Source organism: Dryas octopetala, chromosome 8, assembly GCF_963921425.1.
Source record: "Dryas octopetala chromosome 8, drDryOcto1.1, whole genome shotgun sequence".
Classification (NCBI taxonomy): domain Eukaryota; kingdom Viridiplantae; phylum Streptophyta; class Magnoliopsida; order Rosales; family Rosaceae; genus Dryas; species Dryas octopetala.
This window is the reverse complement of record NC_141373.1, coordinates 9,876,518-9,900,901: the sequence shown is the minus strand read 5'-3', so window position 1 is coordinate 9,900,901 and position 24,384 is coordinate 9,876,518. Positions and strand designations below refer to the sequence as shown.

General features: G+C 33.8%; 2 protein-coding genes and 1 pseudogene across 3 annotated transcripts; 1 reads left to right on the top strand and 2 right to left on the bottom strand.

Annotated features, from left to right (window-relative positions):
* Positions 1-428: 428 nt before the first annotated feature.
* On the bottom strand, positions 429-5,529 carry LOC147277030 (DNAJ heat shock N-terminal domain-containing protein). 2 transcript variants are annotated; one of them, XM_086253182.1, is made up of 10 exons: positions 5,403-5,529; positions 4,989-5,105; positions 4,457-4,516; positions 3,974-4,056; positions 3,413-3,578; positions 3,193-3,322; positions 2,136-2,294; positions 1,845-2,017; positions 1,000-1,080; positions 429-815 (listed from the first exon to the last, which is right to left on the bottom strand). In XM_086253182.1, exons 2-10 carry the CDS (start codon positions 5,073-5,075, stop codon positions 735-737), a joined length of 1,020 nt encoding a protein of 339 aa, XP_086109308.1. In that variant the 5' UTR covers positions 5,076-5,105; positions 5,403-5,529; the 3' UTR covers positions 429-734. The 2 variants fall into 2 exon arrangements, with proteins under 2 accessions (XP_086109308.1, XP_086109309.1); XM_086253183.1 differs by having other exon boundaries at positions 4,989-5,092; positions 5,403-5,489.
* A 2,118-nt stretch (positions 5,530-7,647) lies between these two features.
* On the bottom strand, positions 7,648-11,373 carry LOC147277029 (chaperone protein dnaJ 10-like). The gene is made up of 9 exons (XM_086255594.1): positions 11,287-11,373; positions 10,996-11,055; positions 10,542-10,624; positions 10,118-10,286; positions 9,903-10,032; positions 9,249-9,463; positions 8,744-8,860; positions 8,435-8,515; positions 7,648-7,713 (listed from the first exon to the last, which is right to left on the bottom strand). Exons 1-9 carry the CDS (start codon positions 11,371-11,373, stop codon positions 7,648-7,650), a joined length of 1,008 nt encoding a protein of 335 aa, XP_086111720.1.
* Positions 11,374-15,349: 3,976 nt separating this feature from the next.
* On the top strand, positions 15,350-17,707 carry LOC147277028 (pentatricopeptide repeat-containing protein At4g21065 pseudogene; annotated as a pseudogene).
* Positions 17,708-24,384: the final 6,677 nt, after the last annotated feature.

Sequence of the window (24,384 nt, the reverse complement as noted above, 5' to 3'; positions counted from 1 at the left end):
ATAGAATTAAAGCATCCAACCCAAAACCAATTGGCAATGGGAGGAGTAGCCCAAACCTTTAGACAAGGCCTCAGTCACAGTGAGAAAATTTTTAAGTGTAACGAATGTACACAACCCTTCTTTCACAACATCTCCTCACATGTTGATCACATTACCACTTATTAGAATAAAGCGTTGCAGAGACCTGTCGCACCTAAGAACTTCTCCAATCACCTCACCCTCTACAGCTCCAGCCTACCAAGGTCAGACTGCAATTTGACTATACATTCACTGGTTACCACCGTCAATAGAAAACATTTTCCAAATGTGGCAAATAGGTGATCAATCCTGCATCTAAAATTCACAAGATTTCAAGGTGAATTCTGTCAGATTTCGAATCAGCATTCCTGGGCCTAATGGCCACTCAATCATTATGGAGCTCAGTAAAATAGATTGCTAGCCTTAAAATTACTATTGGCTATTGCTTCAACTCATTCATATACATAGAAAAGGAATACAGTTAAACATGAGCTCACAAGGCAGCAGACATCACACAATAAATGATACATTGGAGCACAAATGGAGAAAAGCCTTAGGTTGAATCAAGTCAAGGGTGCATACTAAACTACTACAATCAAGTTTAAACATATTCTTCAAATTCAGCAGATGGCTATAACACTGTAAAGACATCCTATCACCTTCAACGTGGCCACATATATCGGTGAAGATTGAAGTACTAGGTGCATGAGGAAAAATTATGATGATGAAGCAGGATCTAGATTGCCATCATTTTCATGGCGGAGACTGTTCTCTCTACTGTAAGCAGACTTTGCACCCTGTCAAATAATCGAAATTTGAGATTGATTAGATGAAAACCTAGTTATATATGCAAATAATATTTAATGATTTCCATCTATAATTGATCCCTACCATATCAATGCAACTATAGCTCAAAAGTTTAGGTCCTGGAATAATATATTGTAAGAATGCAAAATACATGCAAAGGAAATTGATGCTTACCTGAAAGATTGTTCCGAGCTTTTTTAATGCTTTAGCCCGTGCCTTCAGAACATCCTTGGACACAGTGGGGTCTCTAAGTATCTGAAAAAGAACACAGTTATCAAATCATTTCTTCAAATGCTACTAGAGGTTGTCTTCAATTATATTTACCCTATATCTTTTTGTGATCACTCCCTTGAAATTGATTAATTTTCCTTTGCTTTTTCTCTGTTTAAATATAAGTTCAGCATGTAACCATGTTTACCATTGATATATCCACAAGTAGATATATATTATATATAGCAAGGAAAAAATCATTGATCAGATTAATTACAAGAACAAGCAGCACTAAAAGTAATTCAATACCATGGAAGATGGAACTCTTTCATCCGTCTGTAATTCAATTTAGGGGCTAGTACAAAACTTAAATACAAAGCAGATCAATGATATTAGATTTAGCTGCCAAATGCCACAAGGGCTGCACGGTAAGCAATTGAGTCTGCTGGCACCACATTTATTACCAAGTAAAAAAAGAATTGAGGTCGACTGTCAACCTAATGTTTTCAATCTCAAAAACCATTTAGAAATTTGAAAAGGACTCATCTAAAAACTAAGATAAGAGACCAAATCCAACCACCAATCTTTTCTTCCCTTTTGAACACCCAGAAAAATGTGAAGACAATACCGTTAATGATCTATTAAGATCTTTCAACTGAGTTATATCTTACGTCAAAAACTTGCATTAGACTATGCAAGACCCATAACCTAAGATATTACTCAAATTATTCAAAGTAATATGACAAAGGAATAGCTTGCAGGAAAAATGAATATTTAGTAAGCTAAGGAAAGGAAATACTGGCACTCACTGTTTGGCAGACACGTGACAAAGTTGACTCGATATCAACCACATTAATCTGCCATAGGGAATTAAGCACTGCATCCTTCTTCTCTTCAATGGCTTTCATTAAGTTCTCTTCCTTGTTTTCACCCTGGTTTATCTTCCTCAGCTCTTCCTGTAGTTGAATTAAAGATACAGCAGCTACAAGTAGAGATAAGCATCGTTTCGTCAGGAACTCAGGACCATAAATAGTTCTCAACTTTTAAGAATATATAGCCTGTGTTTCACCAAATATAACTCCCTGATACCGAAAGTGTACCTGAAGCTGCTGATACTTGTGACTTTATCCGGTGTCCTTTATCCCGCACCCATTCTGCTAAAAATGGTACCTTCATGTACCGTGTGTCCTTTCCAAGTTCTTTTGCAGCTTGCCTTGTGTATATATAACCAATTGTATGTAGCATAGCCTCGCCAAAGGCTGATTAAAAAAATAAATAAAAATCAATTATGGTTCAATGCAAATTGCAACTAGTAAAGCAAATTTAAAGTTTTGTTTAGTTATCATCCGAAAAGTTTGAAAGTTACATTAAAACCAATATAACTGAATCCAAACGCAAAATTTCTCTAGATTTTGTATTTATTTTCTAAACAAAGCATGTCATTTTGTGAGTTCAATATAAGAGAGAATTATGTGTACAGTTTTTAGGCAATTGCTTATCAAGAAAATTATATCTACTTTTTTTTCCGTCAATTATGTTTTTAGATGAATTTTTCAAGGTTATTGTCAATCAGAAAATTGCTTGGGTTAATATAATTTACTTAACAGATAATAATGGTTTTTTGAAAAAAGAAGTTTCTATTACCTAACTTTTTTGTCTCCCGTTTGCATTGCATGCATGTAAAACAGGTTTCAAGATATTTGCAATTGGGCTAATCATATGCATATTTTGGTGAGAAGTTACATATCCTATGGAAAATTTTGTCAAATATAGTTCAACCATGAGCAACCGAGTGGATGACATAACTTGGTGTGAAGTAGTTGTCAATGGGCTGACCAAGTAATGGCTTCAGAACACCTCTCTCTTTAAAGACTTACAATTAAACGTTATGACAGTTTTTTTAACTTTTTCTTTCGAGATAAACAGGACATGTATATTCTCATTGTCCTATTATACTATCACAATAGTACTTAAAATGAATTCTAATTTGGTTATAATTTACACATCATTATTCAACCCTGGGTAGATACTCATGACATCATTTTTTGTTTACGCAGATGTTCTGGTAGATTTTAAAAGTCGTAACTATGTGTTTTTCTAAATCTTTCTAGGAATACAATATACTCCCTTTGGAAGGAGAAAAAGAAAAGGGTTTACCTGCTGTTGAGAGGCGCCGTGCTTCTGAATTTGCCCATTTTACAAACTCATCTGTACGACCATCAACAAATGGTTGAAGACGATCTTTCAGAATGGCTACAAGCTTTGCTTCCCTTTCCTTTTGCAGTGTCTGCACAGTAAAAAATGGGGAGGGGATTCCATTAAGCATATTGAAAAGTCAACATTTTGATTACACCAGCGTAAAAACTAAAAAGCATACCCTCATTTTCTCCTGAACTCTTTGCCTACGGGTTTCAGGATCATGCATCTCTTCTTCAATTCCAATAGATGACAAAGAAGCCAAAGCAAGTTGACCAACATAATCTTCAAAGTATTCACTCCCAAAAAGCATCCCAAACACAGCTGCAGGGTCTACCATGGAGTCCCTGGAAATGAGAAACGGATTTACAGAAACCAATATCTTCCCACATATTTGACTTTAGATAAGTATCAAACAATGATTAAAATAAGAAATGAGCGTAATTTCAATTTAGGAAGACTGTAGGAGCCTGAGGGTATTATGCATTTTCATCCAAATGGTCTATACAAACTCTCTTATTAAAATCATTTCATCATTTGATTTATTGATGCAACCAAAGGAAAAATTCACCTAGGAATTAGAAAAGGTTCTTTTATGTAAAACTTAACAGCAAAGAGATTAAATGGAAGTTAATATTTTAAAAACTGAATTGCAACAACATCTGTCAAAGAAATTAATTAGGGAAGGGTATAATTGTTATATTAATAAAAGATTTTTTATTCCCAAGTTGTACAAACTTACTGTTGTATGCCTCCCTTTCCTTGCTTGTCATATGCTTCACGCTTCTCAGGATCACTTAAAACTTGGTAAGCTTCACCAAGTGCCTTTATGCATATACAACAGGGAAAATAAACCCCAAAATAAGAAAATTATACTTAAAACTGAAAAATAGGAAGCAACATAAGATGCCAGTGAAAATTTTCTCCTTTACTTTTACATGACTCTGAAACTATAAACCAACCAGCCAAATCACAACTAGTATGAGGAAATGTGCACATATGTTACGGGCACTAGGGCAGGTTACAATATAATTCTCTAAGTCTTGGATTTTTGTTTTTAAATAATGCATCTTGTGGCTTCCCAATAAAAGAAAAGCATTTAGTTTATAACTTTAACTAGATGACTAGTAATGTAGCTATGATTATGTACATGATGATCTCAATCATAAGGTATGCTTGCCTATAAACAATTGAATTTAATAGCTTATATTTGTAACTCGCTTACTTGGAAATTTTCAGCAGCCTTCGGATCTCCAGGGTTTTTATCCGGGTGAACTATCCTTGCCTAGAAAGAACACATAAACCATATTGTAATTTAGTAAATGCCACTATCATCAAAATGGCTTTTCTTAGTATACAAAAGAGCAAGTCCGAATTTCTAACATGAGAAGCGAATCAAGAAAATATTTCACAAAGCACTGTGCATAATGATGTGGGGGCAGCACTAATAATTGGAGCAATGCTGCCTATGACTCGGTTTGGACAAACAGTAACTTTGAGGCTTTAGCCTGTGGAGTAAAGCCAGATACCAAGATATTGAATTCAATCAATACACAAATAAAAAGGGGCAACTCGGTATTCAACAAGTACTTCAAAGCAGCTGCAACATGTCTAAACTTTTGATTGGAGGAAACAAAGAAAGAAACAGAAGCCCAAAATATAACTCTTTCCAAAAACTTATCTTTCTTGTCAGAATTGCTTCTAAAGGAGTAAAAGTTAATTTGAAGAAACTGGGAAATTGGGAAAGCTTTGATTACCTTGATATAGTAAGCCTTTTTAATCTCAGCAGAGGTGGCGTCAACTTTGACGCCCAATGCATCATAATAGGCAGTTTCCTTCACCATACTTCTCAGATCACAACCTTATCACACACACTGAAACCATTAAATGAACAAAAATAAATGTATATTCAAAACCTGCTTATACCAATCCATCATAAATAAGCTAAAAATAGCTTCGAAATTAACAACTCCCAAGAAACCAAAATAGGGTAACGAAAATAAAGAATAATTGTAAAACTCGAAAATGATTGCAATGAGCAGTGAGATCTGTTAAGAAAACGCAAACCCAGTACAAGGAAGTAGTATGCAATAATTATAGAATAGCCCAAAATCTAAACAAGGAAAATGAAAAGAAACCCAAAAAGGAAAACTTTGAATCTAGCAACTTACGTGTGGTTCAGCTCAGGTAATGAAATTTAGAGACGATGTGAAGAAACAAAGAATAAGCCAGAAAGAGATCGCTGTTATTGTTTTGCACTATCTTTTTTTTTTTTTTTTTTTTTCCTAGGCAGGTAAGGTAGATACAATTATTTTTTCCGTTTTGTCGGTAACGAATTTAACTGACCCCTCGCATTATGGGTTAAAAAAAAAAAACTGACCCCTCGCATCTTTTAATCTTTTAGAAAACGTATATGAGTAGAAATTGAAAATTGCGGTCCTTGAAGGCCTGAACGTACATTATATAATTGCTTAATTGGCTATATTATATGATTAGTAATTTAGTACTTATGGTTTAATATTTTTGGGAAATGATTTTCACACTCCACATTTCTTCATATGCACTCCTTTTATTTTTTTTTTAAATATTTTGATTATATTTTATTACTTATATTTCCAGATTCACCCTTATAGATTTTTACTAGCAAAATATTTTTTATTATTTTTAAAAATTTTCATTGAAGACATTTTTTATTATTTGTTCTTCTAATTAAAACGTTAGTCTTCTATATGATCGTCAAACCTTTTCTCTTTCTGCCTCTTTCTATATTCCTAGTGTTTTCTTTCATACCTAATCCATTTTACACTTTATTCTTAATTTTTATCTAATTACAAACAATATTTTCAGCCTCTATGATTGATGGTCAAAGATTAAAAATGAATGAGCAACACACCATGGATCCGGAATTGCAGAAAATTTTAGACATGGTATATATGCAAAGATGATATGAAAAAAATTTCAGAGTTTAATCATCCTTTTAACTCGTTTGTAGCTATTGATCATGGTGAGTTTTATTACTAAGTATAATTTTTTCATTGTATTATGTACTTTAGATAATTTTTATAATAATCTATTGGTGGGTCTCCCTTACAAGTTGCACTTTTCTCATACTATCTTTCTAACTAATATATGATATAATACTATATATCAATTAATTAGTTGTGGTAATAGTTACTTTTTATCATTACTTGCAAGTAGTGTGACTTTCTTATATACAGAGCATTAGTTTTACAAGAATTCATACTAACTTACTATTGTTCTAAGATGATTATACTAACTGACTATTCATTCTAGAATGCAGTGTTCTGATTAAGTTTAAAGAACTCAATTTTGTAATATGTTTAATTGTTTTAATAAAGAATGCACAAATGAGGGAGTACATCAGTCTAAACAAACAAAAAATTAGTACAACGGTCTTTTAAACAAAAAAACAAATACAGAAGTCTCCTAATGAAAGGATTGTGAGGACACAAAAATTCACCAATTAAAGGCAAAGGTTAAAGTTGTATAATTCAAAGAGAAGCATATAGTTCATAGAAAAAAACATAGAGAGAGAAGTGTACATGGCTAAATCTAATCGTATTAAAAGAAAAGACTTAAATGTGTTAAAAAGAGAATTGAAAAAAAAATAAAGAAATTATTTTGCAAGTCAAAGCCATAAGGATAAATTTGGAAATATAAGTAATAAAATATAATAAAATATTTTTATAAAATAAAAGTGGAGTGCGAAAATTGCCTCCCATATTTTTTAATGTTAATTTTGTATTAATTTTTTTAATAAAACTCTATATAACAAAATCTCAATTTTCACCTAAATGAAGAAATAATACAAGGTTCAGTACACCACGCAGAGGGACTCAGGTTTATGTCTACGGGACGACATCCATATGATATAAAATATGGTGAAAAAATAGATAACATTTGTCTGTATTCTTGGACTGACATCAACATAATAAGTCATAAGAACTAAATTCATACACATGATCCCGCATTCACCCAAAAAGGTTATGAATTTATCAATTTTTTCTCACATATTCTTTAATACATTTCTATTATTACAAAGAGAAGCTATTACTGTTGGTGTCAAGACTTCACCAAAATGTGAATTGCCTAAATATTTGTTAACAAAATTGGTTAACACAATATAATTACACATTTGAAGGATACACATTTCAGTTTGACAGCAGAAATGAACCAAAATTCCGTTGAAAATATCTCACAATTTACTTATAGCATTATTTGTAACTTTTTTTTTAATATGGGGGAGGAGTTTAAATTACAAGGACGAATTAGAAACCCACGTAAATTGCTGAGATGAAAAGTGTAATTTGGAAAAGAAAAAACAAGGGCACATACTAGACTAATACAATCAATAGCAAACACATTTTTCGAAATTTATGAAGCGATTATGATGAATCAAAATGTTCCTGGTATATATTCTCTGCGGAGACTGAATTCTCTGCGGTAAGGAGCCTTTGTATCCTAAAAAAAATTTGAGATTAATTAGATTAAAACCTAATTCTATGCAAATAATAATTACTCCTTTCAAGCCAAGTTGATCCCTGCCACATCAATGCAACGATAGCTCAAAAGATTAGGTCATGGATAATATGGAGGCAAACTAGTTAGAACCTAATTAAGTTGAGGATTTAACTTGAGGGCTACATATGGAGCTCATTCCGCAATGTGATCTCATGATTTAAACCATCCATTTTTGAATGTTAGTTGAAGGATTGTTCTTACAAAAAAATCAGTCAAATTGAAAATTTTTTAATCACCTAATTATGATAAAATAAATATATGAATACTGTAATTTTGTTAAACACTAAAAATAGTCATAGTAATGATAAATTGGTTAAACGGTATTTGGTTTGATTAATTTTCTACATGGATGATATTTGAAAAGGAACATGAGAAATGGATGGTTCAGATTCAGAATCAGAGGTGGGCTCCAACAATATGGTACTCAATTTAAGTCTTGGACTTAGATTCCAATAATGCAAGAGACAATCATAAGAATGCTCAAATTTTGATACCACATTATGTATCATATCTCTACTAAGCGAAACCCGGCTATAGGTGAGCTCTACCTCTATTAGAAATGTGGTTCATAGTGTGGTATCAAAATGTTGTATAAATAGTTTTATCCACCGGAATATGGCAAAAATGTAATAATACGTGCAAAGTAAATTCTAAGGCTTACACGGAAGACTGTTCCAAACATTTCCAATGCATCAGCCCGTAGCCTCAGAACATCTTTGGACACAGTGGGGTCTCTAAGTATCTGAAAAAGAACACAGTCATCAAATCATTTTTCTTCATAGGCTTCTAGAGCTTGTCTTCAACTATATGTACCTAGTATATCTTTTTGTGATCACTCCCTTTCGAAATTAATTAATTTTCCTCTGCTTTTTCTCTGTTTGAATATATAAGTTTAGCAGCTACGTACATGGTAAATCTCATTGGACCAGACCTGAATATAAGCTAAAGAAAGGAAATACTAGGAACTCACTGCTTGGCAGACATGTGACAAAGTAAACTCAATATCCAGCACATTAGCTTCCCACAGTCTCAAAATAGTTGAACCCTTCGAAACTTCATTAATTTCACTCCGTAAGTGCTCTTCCTTGTTACACTGTATAATTTCTTGTAGTACAACTATACGTTCAGCATCTACCAAAATTCAGATAATTAAGAATGAGTTTGCTGGGCAATCCGTTAAAAAAAAAAAAAACTTTAAAGGATGAATAATTCTAGAGGGACCACATTTCTCGATCACATTAATTCACCACATTACACAACAAGTGGAGTCGATATGTAATATCACTATGACCAATTGTTAATAAACGCATAGTGTGGTAAGCTGTTGTGACTCAAGAATATAATTCTTAAGCATTACTCTTAAAGGAGATATAACTTAATTTTCACGAGTTACTATTTGGACCACATTTAATGATCACGACTCATAAGTGGCACTCACCTCTATTAGAGAGATAGTCAGTAAATGTGGTCCAAATAGTTTCATTCTTAATTTCTATTTGTTTTAAATAGAACTCCCGAATAGGGGAAAGCGCCCCTGAAGCTGCTTGTACTAGTGACCTTATCTGGTATCCTTTGGGACCTTTACTTTTCACCCATTCTGGTCTTTCATACCTGAATTCAACCTTTTTTTCTTTTGCAGCTTTCATACGGTAAATAACACCAATCGTATGTAGCATAACCTCGCCAAAGGCTGATGAAAAATGTCAATTATGGGTCAATGTAAATTGCAACAAGCCAAATGCAAAATTAAGTTTTTATTTGGTTAGCAATTGAAAAGTTTGAAATGTATATTAACAGCAATACAACTGGATGAAAATGCAATATCTCCTGAACAAATCAGGCCACTTTGTGGGTTCAATATAAGAGAGTATTCTGTTTTCAGAAGTTAAATGGGGTTTGCAATTGGTCGAATCATATACAATTTCAGTGAAAACTGAGAAGTTACATATCCTTTGGAAAGTTATATCAAATTTACTTGTTGCAAAAAAAGAAATTTTACACACAACGGGGATATATAAAACCCCTCTGACAATAACAGGTGATGTAACTAGAATGTGAAGAATTATTGTGCAAGAGGTATTGTATGCAATAATTTTTCATTTTGAAGGTAGGAACACAAATGGATTTACCTGCTGTTGAGAGGCGTCGTGCTTCTGAATGTACCCATTTTTCAAACTCATCTGTATGACCATCAACAAATGGTTGAAGGCGATCTTTCAGAATCGTTATGAGCTTTTCTTCCCTTTCTTTCTGCCATAGCTACACACACAAAAAGATGGGGAAGGGATTTCATTAAGCCTATTGAAAAGTGGACATTTTGATAACACCAGTGTAAAAAGCATACCCCCATCTTCTCCCAAACTCTCTGGTTACGGACTTCAAGATCTTGTGTCTCATCTTCCATTTCAAAATATGATGTGAAAGTGGCCAAAGCAAGTTGACCATAATAATCTTCAAAGCATTCACACCCGAAAACCATCCCATATGCAGTATAACTATGTAGCCAGAAGTCCCTGCAGGCAAAGACAGTGTAAATTCAAATACATAAGCCTGCAAGAGCCTGAGGATGTCATACATTTTCATCCAAATGGGTTATACACCCTCTCTTACAAAAACCATTTCACTGTTTGAATATTTTATATTGGTTAATTAGCAAAAGCTTAAAATCAAAGAGATTAATTGGAAGTAAATATTTCAGAAGCTGCATTACGACAATGTCTTCCAAGCAAATTATACAAAATTATACTTCCCAAGTTGTACAATCTTACTGTGGTTTGCATAACTTTCCATGCTTGTTATACCATTCACGCTTCTGAGAATCGCTTAAAACCTGATATGCTTCACTGATTGCCTTTATGCAGATACCATAACCAGGAAAATAAGCCCCAAAATGATAACAAAATTCATATTAAAACAAAAACAAAAAACAAAAAAGGAAAGCAACATAAGATGCCGAGTGAAAACTTTCTCCTTTACATTTACATAATTACATGACTGATCTCTAACTATAAGCCAACCAGCCAAATAACAACTTGCTTAGAGAGGGAATGTGCATATATGTTAAGGGCAAATACTTCTCCAAGTCTTGAATTTTGGTTTTTCAATAATGCATCTTGGGAATTCCCACAAAAGAAAAGCATTAAGTTTATATGTTTAACCAGACGAACTAATCAAAAGGAACATATGCTTGGTATAGACGACTAATTAAATTTAAAAGCTTACACGGATATCTTCAGCAGCCTTCGGATCTCCCGGATTTTTATCTGGGTGAGCTTGTGTTGCCTAGAAAGAGCACAAAAAACCCTATTGTAACTGAGTAGATGCCACTATCTTCAAAATGTACTTTCATGCTATACAAATCCAACTAAAAGCAATTCCAGATTTTTATAAACATGATGAGAATGAAATCAAGAAAATACAGAATAGAGCAGAGTGCATATATAATGATGTGTGACAGCACTAAAAGATGGAACATTAATTTGAAGAAATTGGGAAATTGAAAGCTTTGATTACCTTCTGATAGTAAGCCTTTCTTATCTCAAGATAAGAGGCATCAACATTGATACCCAAAGTGTCGTAATACTCAGTCTCCCTCACCATACTTGTCAGATCACAACCTTATTAGACACACTGAATCAATTAAATGGGAAAAAAAAAATAGTATCAAGAAATAAAAAATTCTCAGAATATATAGAACGAAAATGATTGTACTGAAGGAGATCAATATATAAGCTTATTATAGAGCCTAATATCATCAGAAAAAGAACCCAATTGCAAGTAATTGTAGCAATGCAGTTTGCATATAGAACATGACAAATTTGAGGATTTTTCTTTTTTCAGGTAAATTAAAACTATCAAAATGAAAAGAATCCCAACAAAAGAAAACTTTGAATCTAGCAACTTACATAGTTACATGTGATAGTGTGATACATACAGTTGTGTATGACAATGAAATTAAACAAAGCATGGGCCAGAGAGGGAATGATAGGATCAGAGAAAAAAAAAAATTGGGTAAGAAAATAAGAAAACAAAATTAATTGAAGTGTCTAGCAAACTACCAATTTACTAGCAGCTCCAAATTCCGACCCAAGTAGAGCTCACCATGCCAACTGCAAAGATGCCCAGCAACACCACGTCGTCACAGACATTGCACCAAGCACCCATTCACTCATGTAGCTGTAGCCTATCTATCATCCCCATAAGGCCATAATTATGGGCCCATTCTCAGGCCCAGAAACAAGGAAATAGGGTCTTTGTATATACTCTGCATCTTCCCAAGTAGCATCCTGGGCTTCGCAGGTAACTCGGCCCATTGGATTAATAAGCGAGTAACAGGCCAAAATTGTAATCTGGCCGAAGAACACATATTAGACTAATACAATGAATAGCAAACAAATTCTTCAACATTCATCAACCGATTGTGATGAATCAGAACCATCCTGGCGAATCATGGACTCTCTATGGTAGGGAGCCTTTGTATCTTAAAAAAAAAATGGTAAATTGAGATTGGTTAGATGAAAACCTAATTATATATGCAAATATTAATAATTACTCCATTCAAGCTAATTTAATTATTTGATCTCTACCGTGGCCCCAAAAAAAAAAAAGTTGATCTCTACCACATCAATGCAAGGATAGCTCAAAAGATTAGGTCATGGATAATATATATAGAGGGAAGCTAGTTAGAGCCTAAATTGAGGATTTAGCTTGAGGACTACATGTGGAGCTCATTGTAGTGATTCAATGATATGAACCATCTATTTGTTATTTTTATTGAAGGATCATTTTTGGAAAAACTTAGTTAAATTAAAAATCGTTTAGTTATCTAATTATAATCAAATAAATATGCGAATATTGTGCTTTCGATAAACACTACAAAAGTCATAGTAATAATCAAATGGTTAAATGGTTTTCGGTTTGACTGATTTTTTGCATGAATGAACTTGAAAAAAAGACATGAGAAAATGATAGTTCGAATTAAGAGGTGGGCTCCAATAAAATTGTACTCAATTTAAATCTTGGACTTAGATTCTAACAATACAAGATGCACAATCATAATAATGCTAGATTGCTAAATGTATCTTATTTTGTATCATATCTCTAATATAGGTGAAACCCGTTGATAGATGAGCTCCACCTATTTTGGAGGTGTGATACATAAGTGATATTATAATATGGAATAAATAGTATTATACATCGGAATATTGCAAAGATAAATGCAAAGTAAACCCTAAGGCTTGCTTGGAAGATTGTTCTAAACATTTCCAATACATGAAAGCTTTGATTACCTTTCTTATCTCAAGATAAGAGGCATCAGTATCGATGCCCAATGTATCATAATACTCAGTCTGCCTCACCATACTTCTTCACAACCTTATCAGACTCACTTAATCAATTAAATGGAAAAAATACTAAAAAAAACATATAAGAAATTATATAGCATATATTCTACTTACAGAACTCCCTAGAAACTAAAATACGGTATCCAAAAAAAAAATTCCTAGTTTATACAGAACAAAAATTATTGTAATGAGGGAGACCCAATATATCAGCTTATTATATACAGAGACTAATATCATCAGAAAAAAGAACCCAATTGCAAGTAATTGTAGCAATGTAGTTGGGTATGAAGATAGGAAAATAAAACAAGAAATTAATGTGAAGTGTCTAACAAACCAGCAATCTTCTACTTCTGGCAGCTCTATGATCCGAAATTCCCGAGCAGAGCTCACCATGCCAAGCACCTCACGCATGTAGCCTTTCATCCCCATAATTATGGGCCTGTCCTCAGGCCCAGAAACAAGGAAATTGGGTCTTAATATCCTCTACATCTTCGAAGTGCCCAAGTGGCATTCTCGTCAGGTAACCCAGCCCAGCCCACGATGCCCAAGGAACCTTTGTGTCCAGCTAAGTAGGTTTTTTTTATTATCAACAAAGAACAACTATCATACATGATATTTGAATTCAGAACCTCCTCTCACAAAGGAGAAAATGAGGGCCACAACTAAACCAAATGGTCATTGATAGTTGGCCAATTTGTGACTAGTAAAAGAATGGAATAATGATATGATCTTGTTTAACACACTTAAATTTGTATGTTTGTTAGAGAGTTGTTATTGAGAGAGATAAACACATTAAATGTATACACCCGTGATATGAAAGTTTTTGTTTAATTTCTCTAATAGAGGTGAGACTCACCCATATAGGAATCATTCATGTCTGTCTCACATTTATTAAAAGATAAAATATCATACGGTTAGTTAAGATGTTCCCAATAGCAGTATTGTAGTAAAATTAGTGAGCTAAAGCATTTATTGCTACATTGTGTGGTTGTTATCTCTTCATATTATGTGGTTGGAGGTGACTACGATTTTTCACGACCATGTGTGATCGGTTTGGCTCGTCTATGTCTAGGTCAACCATGTTGAGATCGACTGCGTTGAGGTCAGTGACGTCGGAGTTGGCCATATCAAAGTTAGCCATGTCACGGTCGACCATTTTGAGGTCCAAATGTCGAGTCATCCTAAATGACAATTGTATCTGATAAAAACATATTAGATGTAAGAGCACATAATGCTAGTCTAATTTAACTGATTGAACAATCGTCATGTCATGTTATGGAAAAATGACCACGTGGCAGAACGTTAATAGTTATTTTTGTGGTGCTAGACAGGGGCGGACTTATAGAGGAGCCAGTGAAGGAAATTGCCCTCACTTATTCTTTTCCACAGCCATGAGCTTCCCCCAACAACATAAAAATTTGCTTAAGGGTAGGGGCAAAGTGTTTGATAAAATGCCTCAAACAAAAGCTGATAATGACAACTTGGCAAGCTGCAGGGAAAAAACACACGTGACTCTAATTCTCTAAACGCTAAAATTTTGGTAACTTAAAGAATCAGAGCATTGGGTTAGAAAGATGTTTTGGCTAGTGAAGGGGAGATGATGAAGAAGACTAGTGAGCAGAAGAGAAGGCAAATGGAAGTGATGGTTAATGAAGTAATCTTATGGGTATAGGTGGTTGCTGATTGTTGTTTTATATATTCTTATCCTCATTTATGTTGGCAGTGAGGTTAGAGAAAGAAACATAAAAGAGAGAGTTTGATTTAGGGAAGAAGACAAGTGTGAAGTTAATAGAGTTGTATTTTTTTCTTTTTCTATTTTTTAAATGAATTAACTATGTTTAATCAAGTTTGTGATAAAATATTTCATTATATTGCAGAAAGCGAAGTTACAAATTAAGCAAGATATAGATGTCACAAAACCACATAGAGGATAGGGTACGTGGAGACATAGATAGATCTATACTCTAGAAAAAAAAAATTCTAAATATTATAAAAATAAACACATTTTTAAGTGTACATGTTTTAAATTTTTAATGTTGAAATATTAGTTAGTGTCTATTTTATCGACGGTCGGTAAAGGTTTTTTTATTTTTTGGGTCCGCCACGGGTGCTAGAATCGGTATCAAAAGTATACACATATATTTATCACACATTCACACGATTAGTTATTGATTTAAAAATGGATTCCAAATTTCTTTGGCCCAATGATGCCAAAATTGAGATAAGATGATAAGACACTGCATAATGTACTAGGACTGCCATGCACGAGCATAGCAGCATCTCTCACTCTCTTTCAAACAAATGGAGATCACCACCATGTCCCAAGCCATGCAACTCCATGCCCAAATCCTCAAAACGGGCAACCAACAAAACCCAAACCTCTCTAAGCTCTTCACTTTCTCAGCTCTGTCACCTTCTGGAGACCTCTCCTATGCCCGTCTCATTTTAGCCTCACTCCCTACCCCAAACTCTTACTACTACAACACCATGATCCGAGCCTATTCTCAAACCTCCGACCCGACGCAAGCCCTCTACCTCTTCCTACCCATGGTTGAAGACCCGACCCACCTCACCCCCCGTCCCGACAAGTTCACCTATCCGTTCCTCCTCAAGTCCTGCGCCCGTTTGAGACTGACCCACGAAGGAAAACAGCTTCATGGGTTGATAGTCAAGTCGGGTCTCGGGTCGGACCGGTATATCCAGCACTCCATGATCCATATGTATTCGTTGTGTGGCGAGTCGGGTGTTGCTTATAAGCTGTTCGAGAGAATGTCTGACAGAGATGTGGTGTCATGGACGTCAATGATTGATGGGCTGGTCGAAGATGATAGGCCCGTCAAGGCGATAAGGTTGTTTGAGCAAATGGTGGATGATGGGGTTGAGGTTAATGAAGCGACAGTCGTGTCAGTTTTGCGAGCGTGTGCAGACACCGGGGCATTAGGCACAGGGAGGAGAGTGCATGGGGTTGTTGAGGATAGAGGGATTGGTTTGAAGCCTAATGTTAGTACTGCCCTTATTGATATGTATGCAAAATGTGGGTGTCTAAAGAGTGCAAGGCGGGTTTTTGATGACATTGTCGATAAAGATGTTTTTGCATGGACTGCTATGATTTCCGGCCTTGCTAGCCATGGTCATTGCCAATATGCTATTGACTTGTTCAGTAAGATGCAAGATTTTGGTGTGAAACCAGATGAGAGGACAATGACTGCAGTTTTATCGGCGTGTAGGAATGCAGGTCGGGTTGGTGAAGGTTATGCATATTTGAGAAGTATGCAAAAGAATTATGGAGTTAGGCCTACAATTCAACACTATGGATGCATGGTAGACCTCCTTGCTAGAGCAGGTCGTTTGAAAGATGCTGAAGAATGCATTCGAAAAATGCCCATTGAACCTGATGCAGTTTTGTGCAGAAACTTCATATGGGCTTGCAAAGTCCATAAGGATACTGATAGAGCCGAGCGTTTGATAAAACATCTCGAGCACCTAAAGGTGGATTCAAATGATTGTGGAAGTTATGTGCTTATTGGCAATGTGTATGCATCAGCAGGCAAATGGCATGACAAGGCAAGGGTGAGAAAATTGATGAAGCAAAAAGGACTAGTAAAGCCACCAGGGTCTAGCATGATTGAGGTTGATGGAGGAGTTCATGAATTTGCTGTAGGAGATTCAGGTCACCCTGAAGCAGAAACAATATACAGAAAATTGGATGATATAGAAGAGAATTTAAGAAAAGAAGGGTATTCTCCAAAACTTTCAGAGGTTTTGCTTGAAATTGATGATGAGGAGAAAGCTTTTCAATTGAGTCACCACAGTGAGAAACTTGCTGTTGCGTTTGGTCTAATTAAAACAAGTTCGGAGTCTGAAATTCGGATTGTGAAGAACTTGCGGTCTTGTGAGAACTGCCATGCTGTTATGAAACTAATTTCAAAGGTGTACCGGCGAGAGATAATAATGAGAGATCGAATACGCTTCCACCATTTCAAGAATGGGGATTGCTCTTGCAGGGATTACTGGTGATAGTCTAATAGGAAGATTCATTTTCAGTGGTCATCAATTCTTATCCACTTTCAAGAGTGCGAAGGCAAAAGTAGAAGAGAAGTTCAAATGAAGTGTTCATTGTTTTAATCAGGACTAGTCAGCTGATTCTTTGATCTGAAGTGACATGTATAGCCGCAGAGTATATACTCATGACAATCCGTTCCTCAATCATCATGAGAAAACTCAATGGAACTTGGAGGACAAGAAAAAATGCTAAGAATTTGGGCTTGAACATGGTTTACCAGGGAGTCAAGAAACAGTTCTCACTTTAATTCTTAGCCAACAGAATTGCATATAGGCTATAGTAGATGCCTAGCAAGGAAAGTCTATCTGCCACTAACACAAGGTCAATAAGTAACATTTTAGCATCACTATTCTTTATTTATCCGTATAACTGTGGTCTGTGTATGCATGTAACTACACATACACATATGGCTCTTTCCACCTGGGGACACTAGTGTCATGAACAGTGATCAGAGAATTATTGAATTATATACACCAAATTTGGAAGCTAGCATATTTATCATCAAGGAAGGGTGAGTAGATTCAATTTGTCAGAGTTAAGCACATGGCATATATATATATATATATATATATATATATATATATATATAACATTTGAAGAGCCAGTCCTCTGCTTATAGCACAGAAAAGCCTGGTTAAATTTTTGGCCAAATTATACCTACAGTTCCGTAGTTTTCACGATTTTCCACTTTAGCCTTTGTAGTTTTAATTTGGCAATAGAAGATTTATAGTTTACTCTAGCTTGCAATTAATCACATTTCATCAATTTCATCAACTTAACAAATGGAAAGATGTCATGGTTGCATGTGATAATCACGTGTAGGGGTAAAATTGATCCTTCAAGTTGATTGTTGGTGATTATCACATGCAAGCCACATTGTGTCTTTCTATTTGCTCAATTGATAAAATTGACAAAATGTGGTTAATTGCAAGTAAAGGAAACTACAAGTCTTCTATTGACAAATTAGAAACTTCATGGACTAAAGTGAAAAATCACAAAAACTACATGGACCATAGGTGTAATTTGGCCTAAATTTTTCCTAGATATTGTTTAGAATAGGCCAGATATAGGTCATGCTCATTTTCAATTGAATCTTCTCTTTGAGCTATACTGAAAGTCTAGGATAAATCCGAAAGTGGCCACCCCATTGGGTTGACTTTATGTCATATGAGATATGAGATATGTTAAATTTTAAACATGTCTATGGTTTTGGTTGGTTCATTTATATTCTATGTTTATGAATTATATCAGTTGCTCTAAGGGTTCAATCCTGAATTCTTCCTTGTTTTATGGGTTGTACACTTGTACTACTTCTGTTAGCACTTTGTGTAAGTGAAGAACCACTATAGGCACATAACTTGCTTGTATAAATATAATTCTAGGTTTCAGCAATGATAAGTGCTGTCATAACTGTTTGTTTTTGCCCCCTAGATGAAATCTATGAATGCATAATAAATCTTTGGATTTTGGACTTTCCCACCTAGCTATCCCCACAGATTATTCTTTTACACATTTTTCTCTGTTTCTACATGATAAACTTTAGAAGGGACATCAATCATCATAAGAAGGACTGGTAGAATATCAAGCAATTAAAAAGGAATACTCCTAACTCTTATAGACACCAAGATGGGTATCTTATAGTGCAGAATCTGTCAACTTGCATGATTGTAGTTCCTGATTGAAGCACTTCTAAAGTACTAAAATATACAGAAATTATTACTCCATAGAAGTTCTGCTTCTTCGCAAGTGCACACCCACTCATCTGCAGAGTACCAAGTGGTTACATGCGCATGTCCTTTTATTCCTTCCTTTACCACATCTCCTATGTTATCTTGCCATTTACTTACAAACCAGATCGATCTGAAACTATTAGTATATTTGCCGACCACACCTGACGTAAGGATAGCATTGAATTTGACATCAACTCATAGGTTAGTACTTGAAAGCAAAAGATAAGGTACTCAGGCACTTGACAGCAAAATTAGTTCCAAAGATTGAAAAAACAAAGAGTACTTACTACTTAATAACAAAATCAGCAGGAGCTAGTTCTTTCTCTTCTTTTTTTCTTTATGAAATTACAACAGAATCTCTATCGATTCCACAGTTTAGACCCACAAAGGGAACAACTTCTTCCTCTTTAAACCCAAGATCTCCATGTCATTGGTTATATTAGAGCCATGTATATAAGTAAAGAATTATCCGTTAATATATAAGAAAAAAACTACACCACACTAATATCGAGACCTTTTAGTAAAACTCTATACCCAATTGGCGGATCATGTGGTTAAATTCAATCAAATGTCAATAATGTGTAGATTTCATGGCCAAATTTGATCTGATATAACAATATCATTAGGACTACGCCATGGTCATTTGATTGCTGCAATGGCCCAACTTTTTTTTGTGTGAATTTGAAGAGTTAGATGCAATTCTAGTTGGGTTGTGCTTTGCTTTGCCTTTTTTTTTTTTTTTGGCCACGGGTTGTGCTTTGCTAAAGAGGATGGGATCCATCAATTCTAATTGGAGAGTGATGGATGCCCAGATGTTAGTTATTCTGAAAGGAAAAGAGAAAAGACAATGGACACAAATCAGCACTAATTGCACATTTGTCAAATTGAGATTTTAACATATATGCAATTCTATATTCTCTCTCATATACTTAATATTGTTTGACACCGTTTTTAGAATTGGTAAAAACATTTTCAGATTAGTAAAAACGCTCTTGATTGCGTTTGGCAGAAATAAATAAAAGTGTTTATGAAGCACTTTTAAGTAATTTTTTGAGAAGCATCTAACACAGGTGCTTCCTCAAGAAGCACTTGAATTTTTTATAAAAATTTATATGTGCTCATGAGTTAAAGCGCTTCCAACAAAAACACTACTAATTATAAGCGCTTTTAAAAAGCAGTGTCAAACAGGACATGTCATTGGCACGCAGCATTAGGTACAACTACTAAGACATGGCTCTTAATCTAAGCCTCTTTCTTTATTCAATTAATTAATAATCCTTAAGATCGATCAAGATCACATATTATAATATTATATTGATGACAATCAATTGCTAAAAACAACACCAACATAATAAAATCTTTTTTTTTTTTTACCAATTGAATATAATAAAATCTTTAACAGCCTTTAAAGTCTTATATTACAGCCTATGTAACATCATCAACATTATTAATTTAAGCTTCCATTTTAAAATTTCCCACTAAACAAAACCCAAGAATTGGGACACCTTTTGGTCCTTTTCCCTAATGCATGTGAGCCATTCAAGAAGAGCATGGCTTGAAGTCTCACCATCCCTAAACTTTTCCCTAATGCTCTTTACTCTTTAGCTCTTCTTTACCAACATGCAATCAAATCCAAACACAAGAAAGCTTGGCAGGTGATTGCATCATCTTTAATTATTTTTTCCCTTCTTTTAGATGATGGGTCTATTATAATAGATGCAAGTACCATACTTTCTTTCTTTCTTTCTTTTGGGCTACTACAAACCTAAATTCACCGACTTTCGTTTTAGCCCGTCAGTACTACCTTTACATTTGGCCTTGTCTGAAACTTTTAGTTCTTATGGTGGTGCACATTTATCCTTACACTCTAAGACTAAAATTTTTGATAATTTGTAGTTCCTGTGGTTGAAAACATTTATTCCTATACTCCAAAACCAAAGTTCGAATATGTTTTCCCTATTTCCCTATCTAACCTCCTTTATGACCAAGAAAAACTCGTCCAAACTTAAAACAAAATAAAAACAATGCCCAAGATAAGGAATTACTTAATAAATTACTTTCAAATCTTTTTTTTTTGAAAAGATTTTTAAATAGAAACCCAACAAAATAAAAAATTAAGTTCAAATCCAATATGTCCTTGTACGCGCACACAAAGTGAAAAAAGAGACTACTGAGTGCTCGACAGATGCATCATGCATCTGCATCTACACAATTTTAGGTTGCAGATGCATCTTTGTAGGTTGCAGATGCATTTTTTTAGGTTACAGATAACATGTTTTAGGTTTCAGATGCAAGTTTTAAGTTTTAAGTTGCAGATAAAGCTTTCAGATGCAAGTTAGATTGCAGATGCATTTGACGAATGCTCGGTGGACAATTTGAGCTTTTACTTAATTTTGGGCATGCTGGAGTTTGGGTAAATTTCTTTCTCATTTTGGGTTTCTAATTAAAACACATTTTTTTTTGTTCTAAGAAGACAAATAAGAGATCATTTTCTTGTTCTAGGAATACTTTTTTTTTTTTTTTGAGAAAAATTCTCTCTAAAATTATTGATTCTCCCCTAGTGCCAAACTGAAATTTCGGAAAGACGGGCACAAGAATATATTTTTCCTTCTAAGAATATTAATGTTTTTGGTAAGTAAGAAAATTTATTTTCCACCAATGATTATCTCAAGCAAATTAATTATGATTCTTTTAGAAAAGTTTCTTTCTAGAACCTAGATATTATTCCCTCAAATTTAGTGTCAATATCCATCTGAATTTGGTTTTTTTTTTTTTTTTTTTTTCTATAAGGAGGAAATCTCATGATCCAACTTTTCATTAGGTACAAGAATTAAGATAAATCTCAGATACCTATAATTATCTACATACTACAGTATAACTGTATAAGGTAACTTTGACGGTACCCTTTCAATTCCTTTTTAACAAGAGACTTTACCTACCCACTATTCTTACGAATCTTACCTACTTTTTTTCTAAACTATCAACTATGTGGTAAATATGTGATGATGTGGTGTGAGCTGGTTTTTTTTTTTTTTTTTTTGACCCGGAGTTGGTTTTAGTGTAATGATATAGTATGACATATCATGTGTCATGTAGATTAAAAAAAAAAGTAAGGATAAATAAGATTTTCCATAACCTTCAGGGGACTATAATTTGGTCTAAAATAAAAAATAATGATATTTGTACATATTTATCTCACCATACTAGTTGACCACCTTATATGGTAGCTAATATGATCATACCATATCAATGAATAGAATGAGTTTATATGGATTTAGAGTTTAATCCCTAAATCTTAAATCATGAAAAACTATACTCTAATAAATCTAAAAAAAAGTCTAAATAAATCACACATTATAAATTTTATTGAATTATTTATTCTTAATTACAAAGAAGGGCAAATGATCATTTTGGTTTGTAATTTGGTTCTTGTTCAATTTTGTTCATGTTGTTTTGATTTTTTTCAATCAAATCACTTAGTTTAGATTTTGTTAAGTACAAAATTAAAATTTCATTCAAATTTTAGACAAAATTTTCATCTTAAAACCGCATACAATATTAGCTTTTGCAAGTTTAAAAGAAGAACTATCATAAAATGTGTATATTTGTGCACTCCCGCCTTGATAAAAACAAAGATTTCACGGTCTAAATTTATATGAAATTTTAATTTTAAAATTGGTTATAACAATATATAAAGTACATGCAAGAACTTAATTAAAAAAAAAAATTGAAACAATAGTCACAAAATTAAAATAACTAATAAAGTGGTGGTGGCGGATCAATCAGCCATCAATCACATATAAAACAAAGTTGTCATGATTGAAAACCAAAATTGTTTTTGGACTGATCACAAATTTCTGGTGCAATCTTCACTTGAGGGGTATGTCGATCATTGTACCTTCATTTTTTTTTTTCCTTTTTATCAGAGGCGTGCTACGGTTGTGTTTGTGATAATTTTCTTTTTGCTGCGAGTCTTTGTGATAATTGACCATCTTACATCATGCACACTTTTGAAAGAAAAAAAAAAAAAAAAAAAGGAGATTAAGGAAAGTGAGTTGTTTAAATGCTTACGGAACCATGATTAAAAACATAGATTGCTGCGACTCGCGACTTAAAACATGACACAACCAAGTTTGCCCCCTTGCAATGTTTTGTATTATGTGGAAGAAGAATGTGACATTAAAGGACAAAATTAGTGTGATTGAACTTTTATCTAAAACATATAATTATCTTGTTTTTGTTTGTTTCTTTACTTTAAAGCTTGGGAAGTGAAAAAAGTTAATTGGAATCTTAAGAAAACGAGAGCCTCTGCCTATTTCTATATGCCAAAAATTCAAGTTGGAGGATTAATTAGAGCCCATTTTTCCATTTGCTTGCCTTTTTCTTCACACAAAAAGTGCTTTGTCCATTTTTTTTCTCTTCTTTTTCAATTATTGAATGAACTTTTGCTATGTTATTGTCTTTATAGAAGTGAAATACATATGAATCTATACTATTGATTCTTATTGAATTTATGAAGACTTCCAAAGTCAAATATTTGTCACACTATAGCTAAAACTCTTCTCTATGCTTTAAGTAATTGGAAAATGATAGGTGATTATAACTTTAGTGGTAACACTTTACCTACCTTTATACACTTACTGTAAAAAATTCACTCTTTCTTTGAATAGGAAAAAGTAATTCGAAACGGTACAATAGTAAAAATGTCTTTGTTCAAACTTCAAACCAATATGTACTAAACCCATTATTTGTAAAAAAAAAAATGATGACTACAATAACATTATTGTTTCGTTTTTAGGCTCTAACAATGGTCTTGATCTATTTTTCTAGTTCACGCTATTCGTTTCTTTCTTTTCTTTTTCTTGGTTCACTATTCCTGTGTCTCTCATTTTAACTTTATAAATCTATTCTATAATGCTTTTTAAAAACAAAAAAACAAAAAAAGTGTTTATTTAGTTTATTACACATGCACAAACACATGTATAAGCTTTGTGTTAAAATGGAAGTGCTTTTGTTTTGACCAAAACCTGCAAATCAAGGAAAACCCAAATCTCAAAACTAGATCCTATCTATCAATTACTACTCAAAACTAGAAGGCATGCAAGTCTTGTGACTGAAGATGTGTTTGGTTTTGCTACACCTGGGGATGTCCTTAGTGTAGTTTCCTATTACCTTTGGCTCTCCCATGCACCCAAACGACAACCTCATATTTGAAGCATAAATTGGGAATCAATATTTAAATTAATATTAAAGACCATAAAGGATTAGATTGAAAAAAAAAAAAAAAAAATTCTATGTTGATGAATTAGAACCCCTGCGACATCTTGTGCAGATCAATTTTGGACACGTTACACATAATATCATAGGCCATAAATTAAAAAAATATCAATAACAACTCCTTGCAATTACAAAACATAGTTATGGATAAATAAAAAATATTTGAGGGAGGTAAGGTTAATTATATATAATAATATTT

What these genes read in the sequence shown, in the direction of transcription:
- LOC147277030 (XM_086253182.1), bottom strand. Translation starts at nt 5,075, where the DNA reads ATGGTGAAGGAAACTGCCTATTATGATGCATTGGGCGTCAAAGTTGAC. An exon ending in AAAAGGCTTACTATATCAAG is followed by an intron (nt 4,517 to 4,988) that starts GTAATCAAAGCT and finishes TGTTCTTTCTAG; the next exon opens with GCAAGGATAGTTCACCCGGA. An exon ending in TGTCACGTGTCTGCCAAACA is followed by an intron (nt 1,081 to 1,844) that starts GTGAGTGCCAGT and finishes GTTCTTTTTCAG; the next exon opens with ATACTTAGAGACCCCACTGT.
- LOC147277029 (XM_086255594.1), bottom strand. Translation starts at nt 11,373, where the DNA reads ATGGTGAGGGAGACTGAGTATTACGACACTTTGGGTATCAATGTTGAT. An exon ending in GGAAAGTTATGCAAACCACA is followed by an intron (nt 10,287 to 10,541) that starts GTAAGATTGTAC and finishes CTTTGCCTGCAG; the next exon opens with GGACTTCTGGCTACATAGTT. An exon ending in ACGACGCCTCTCAACAGCAG is followed by an intron (nt 9,464 to 9,902) that starts GTAAATCCATTT and finishes ATTTTTCATCAG; the next exon opens with CCTTTGGCGAGGTTATGCTA.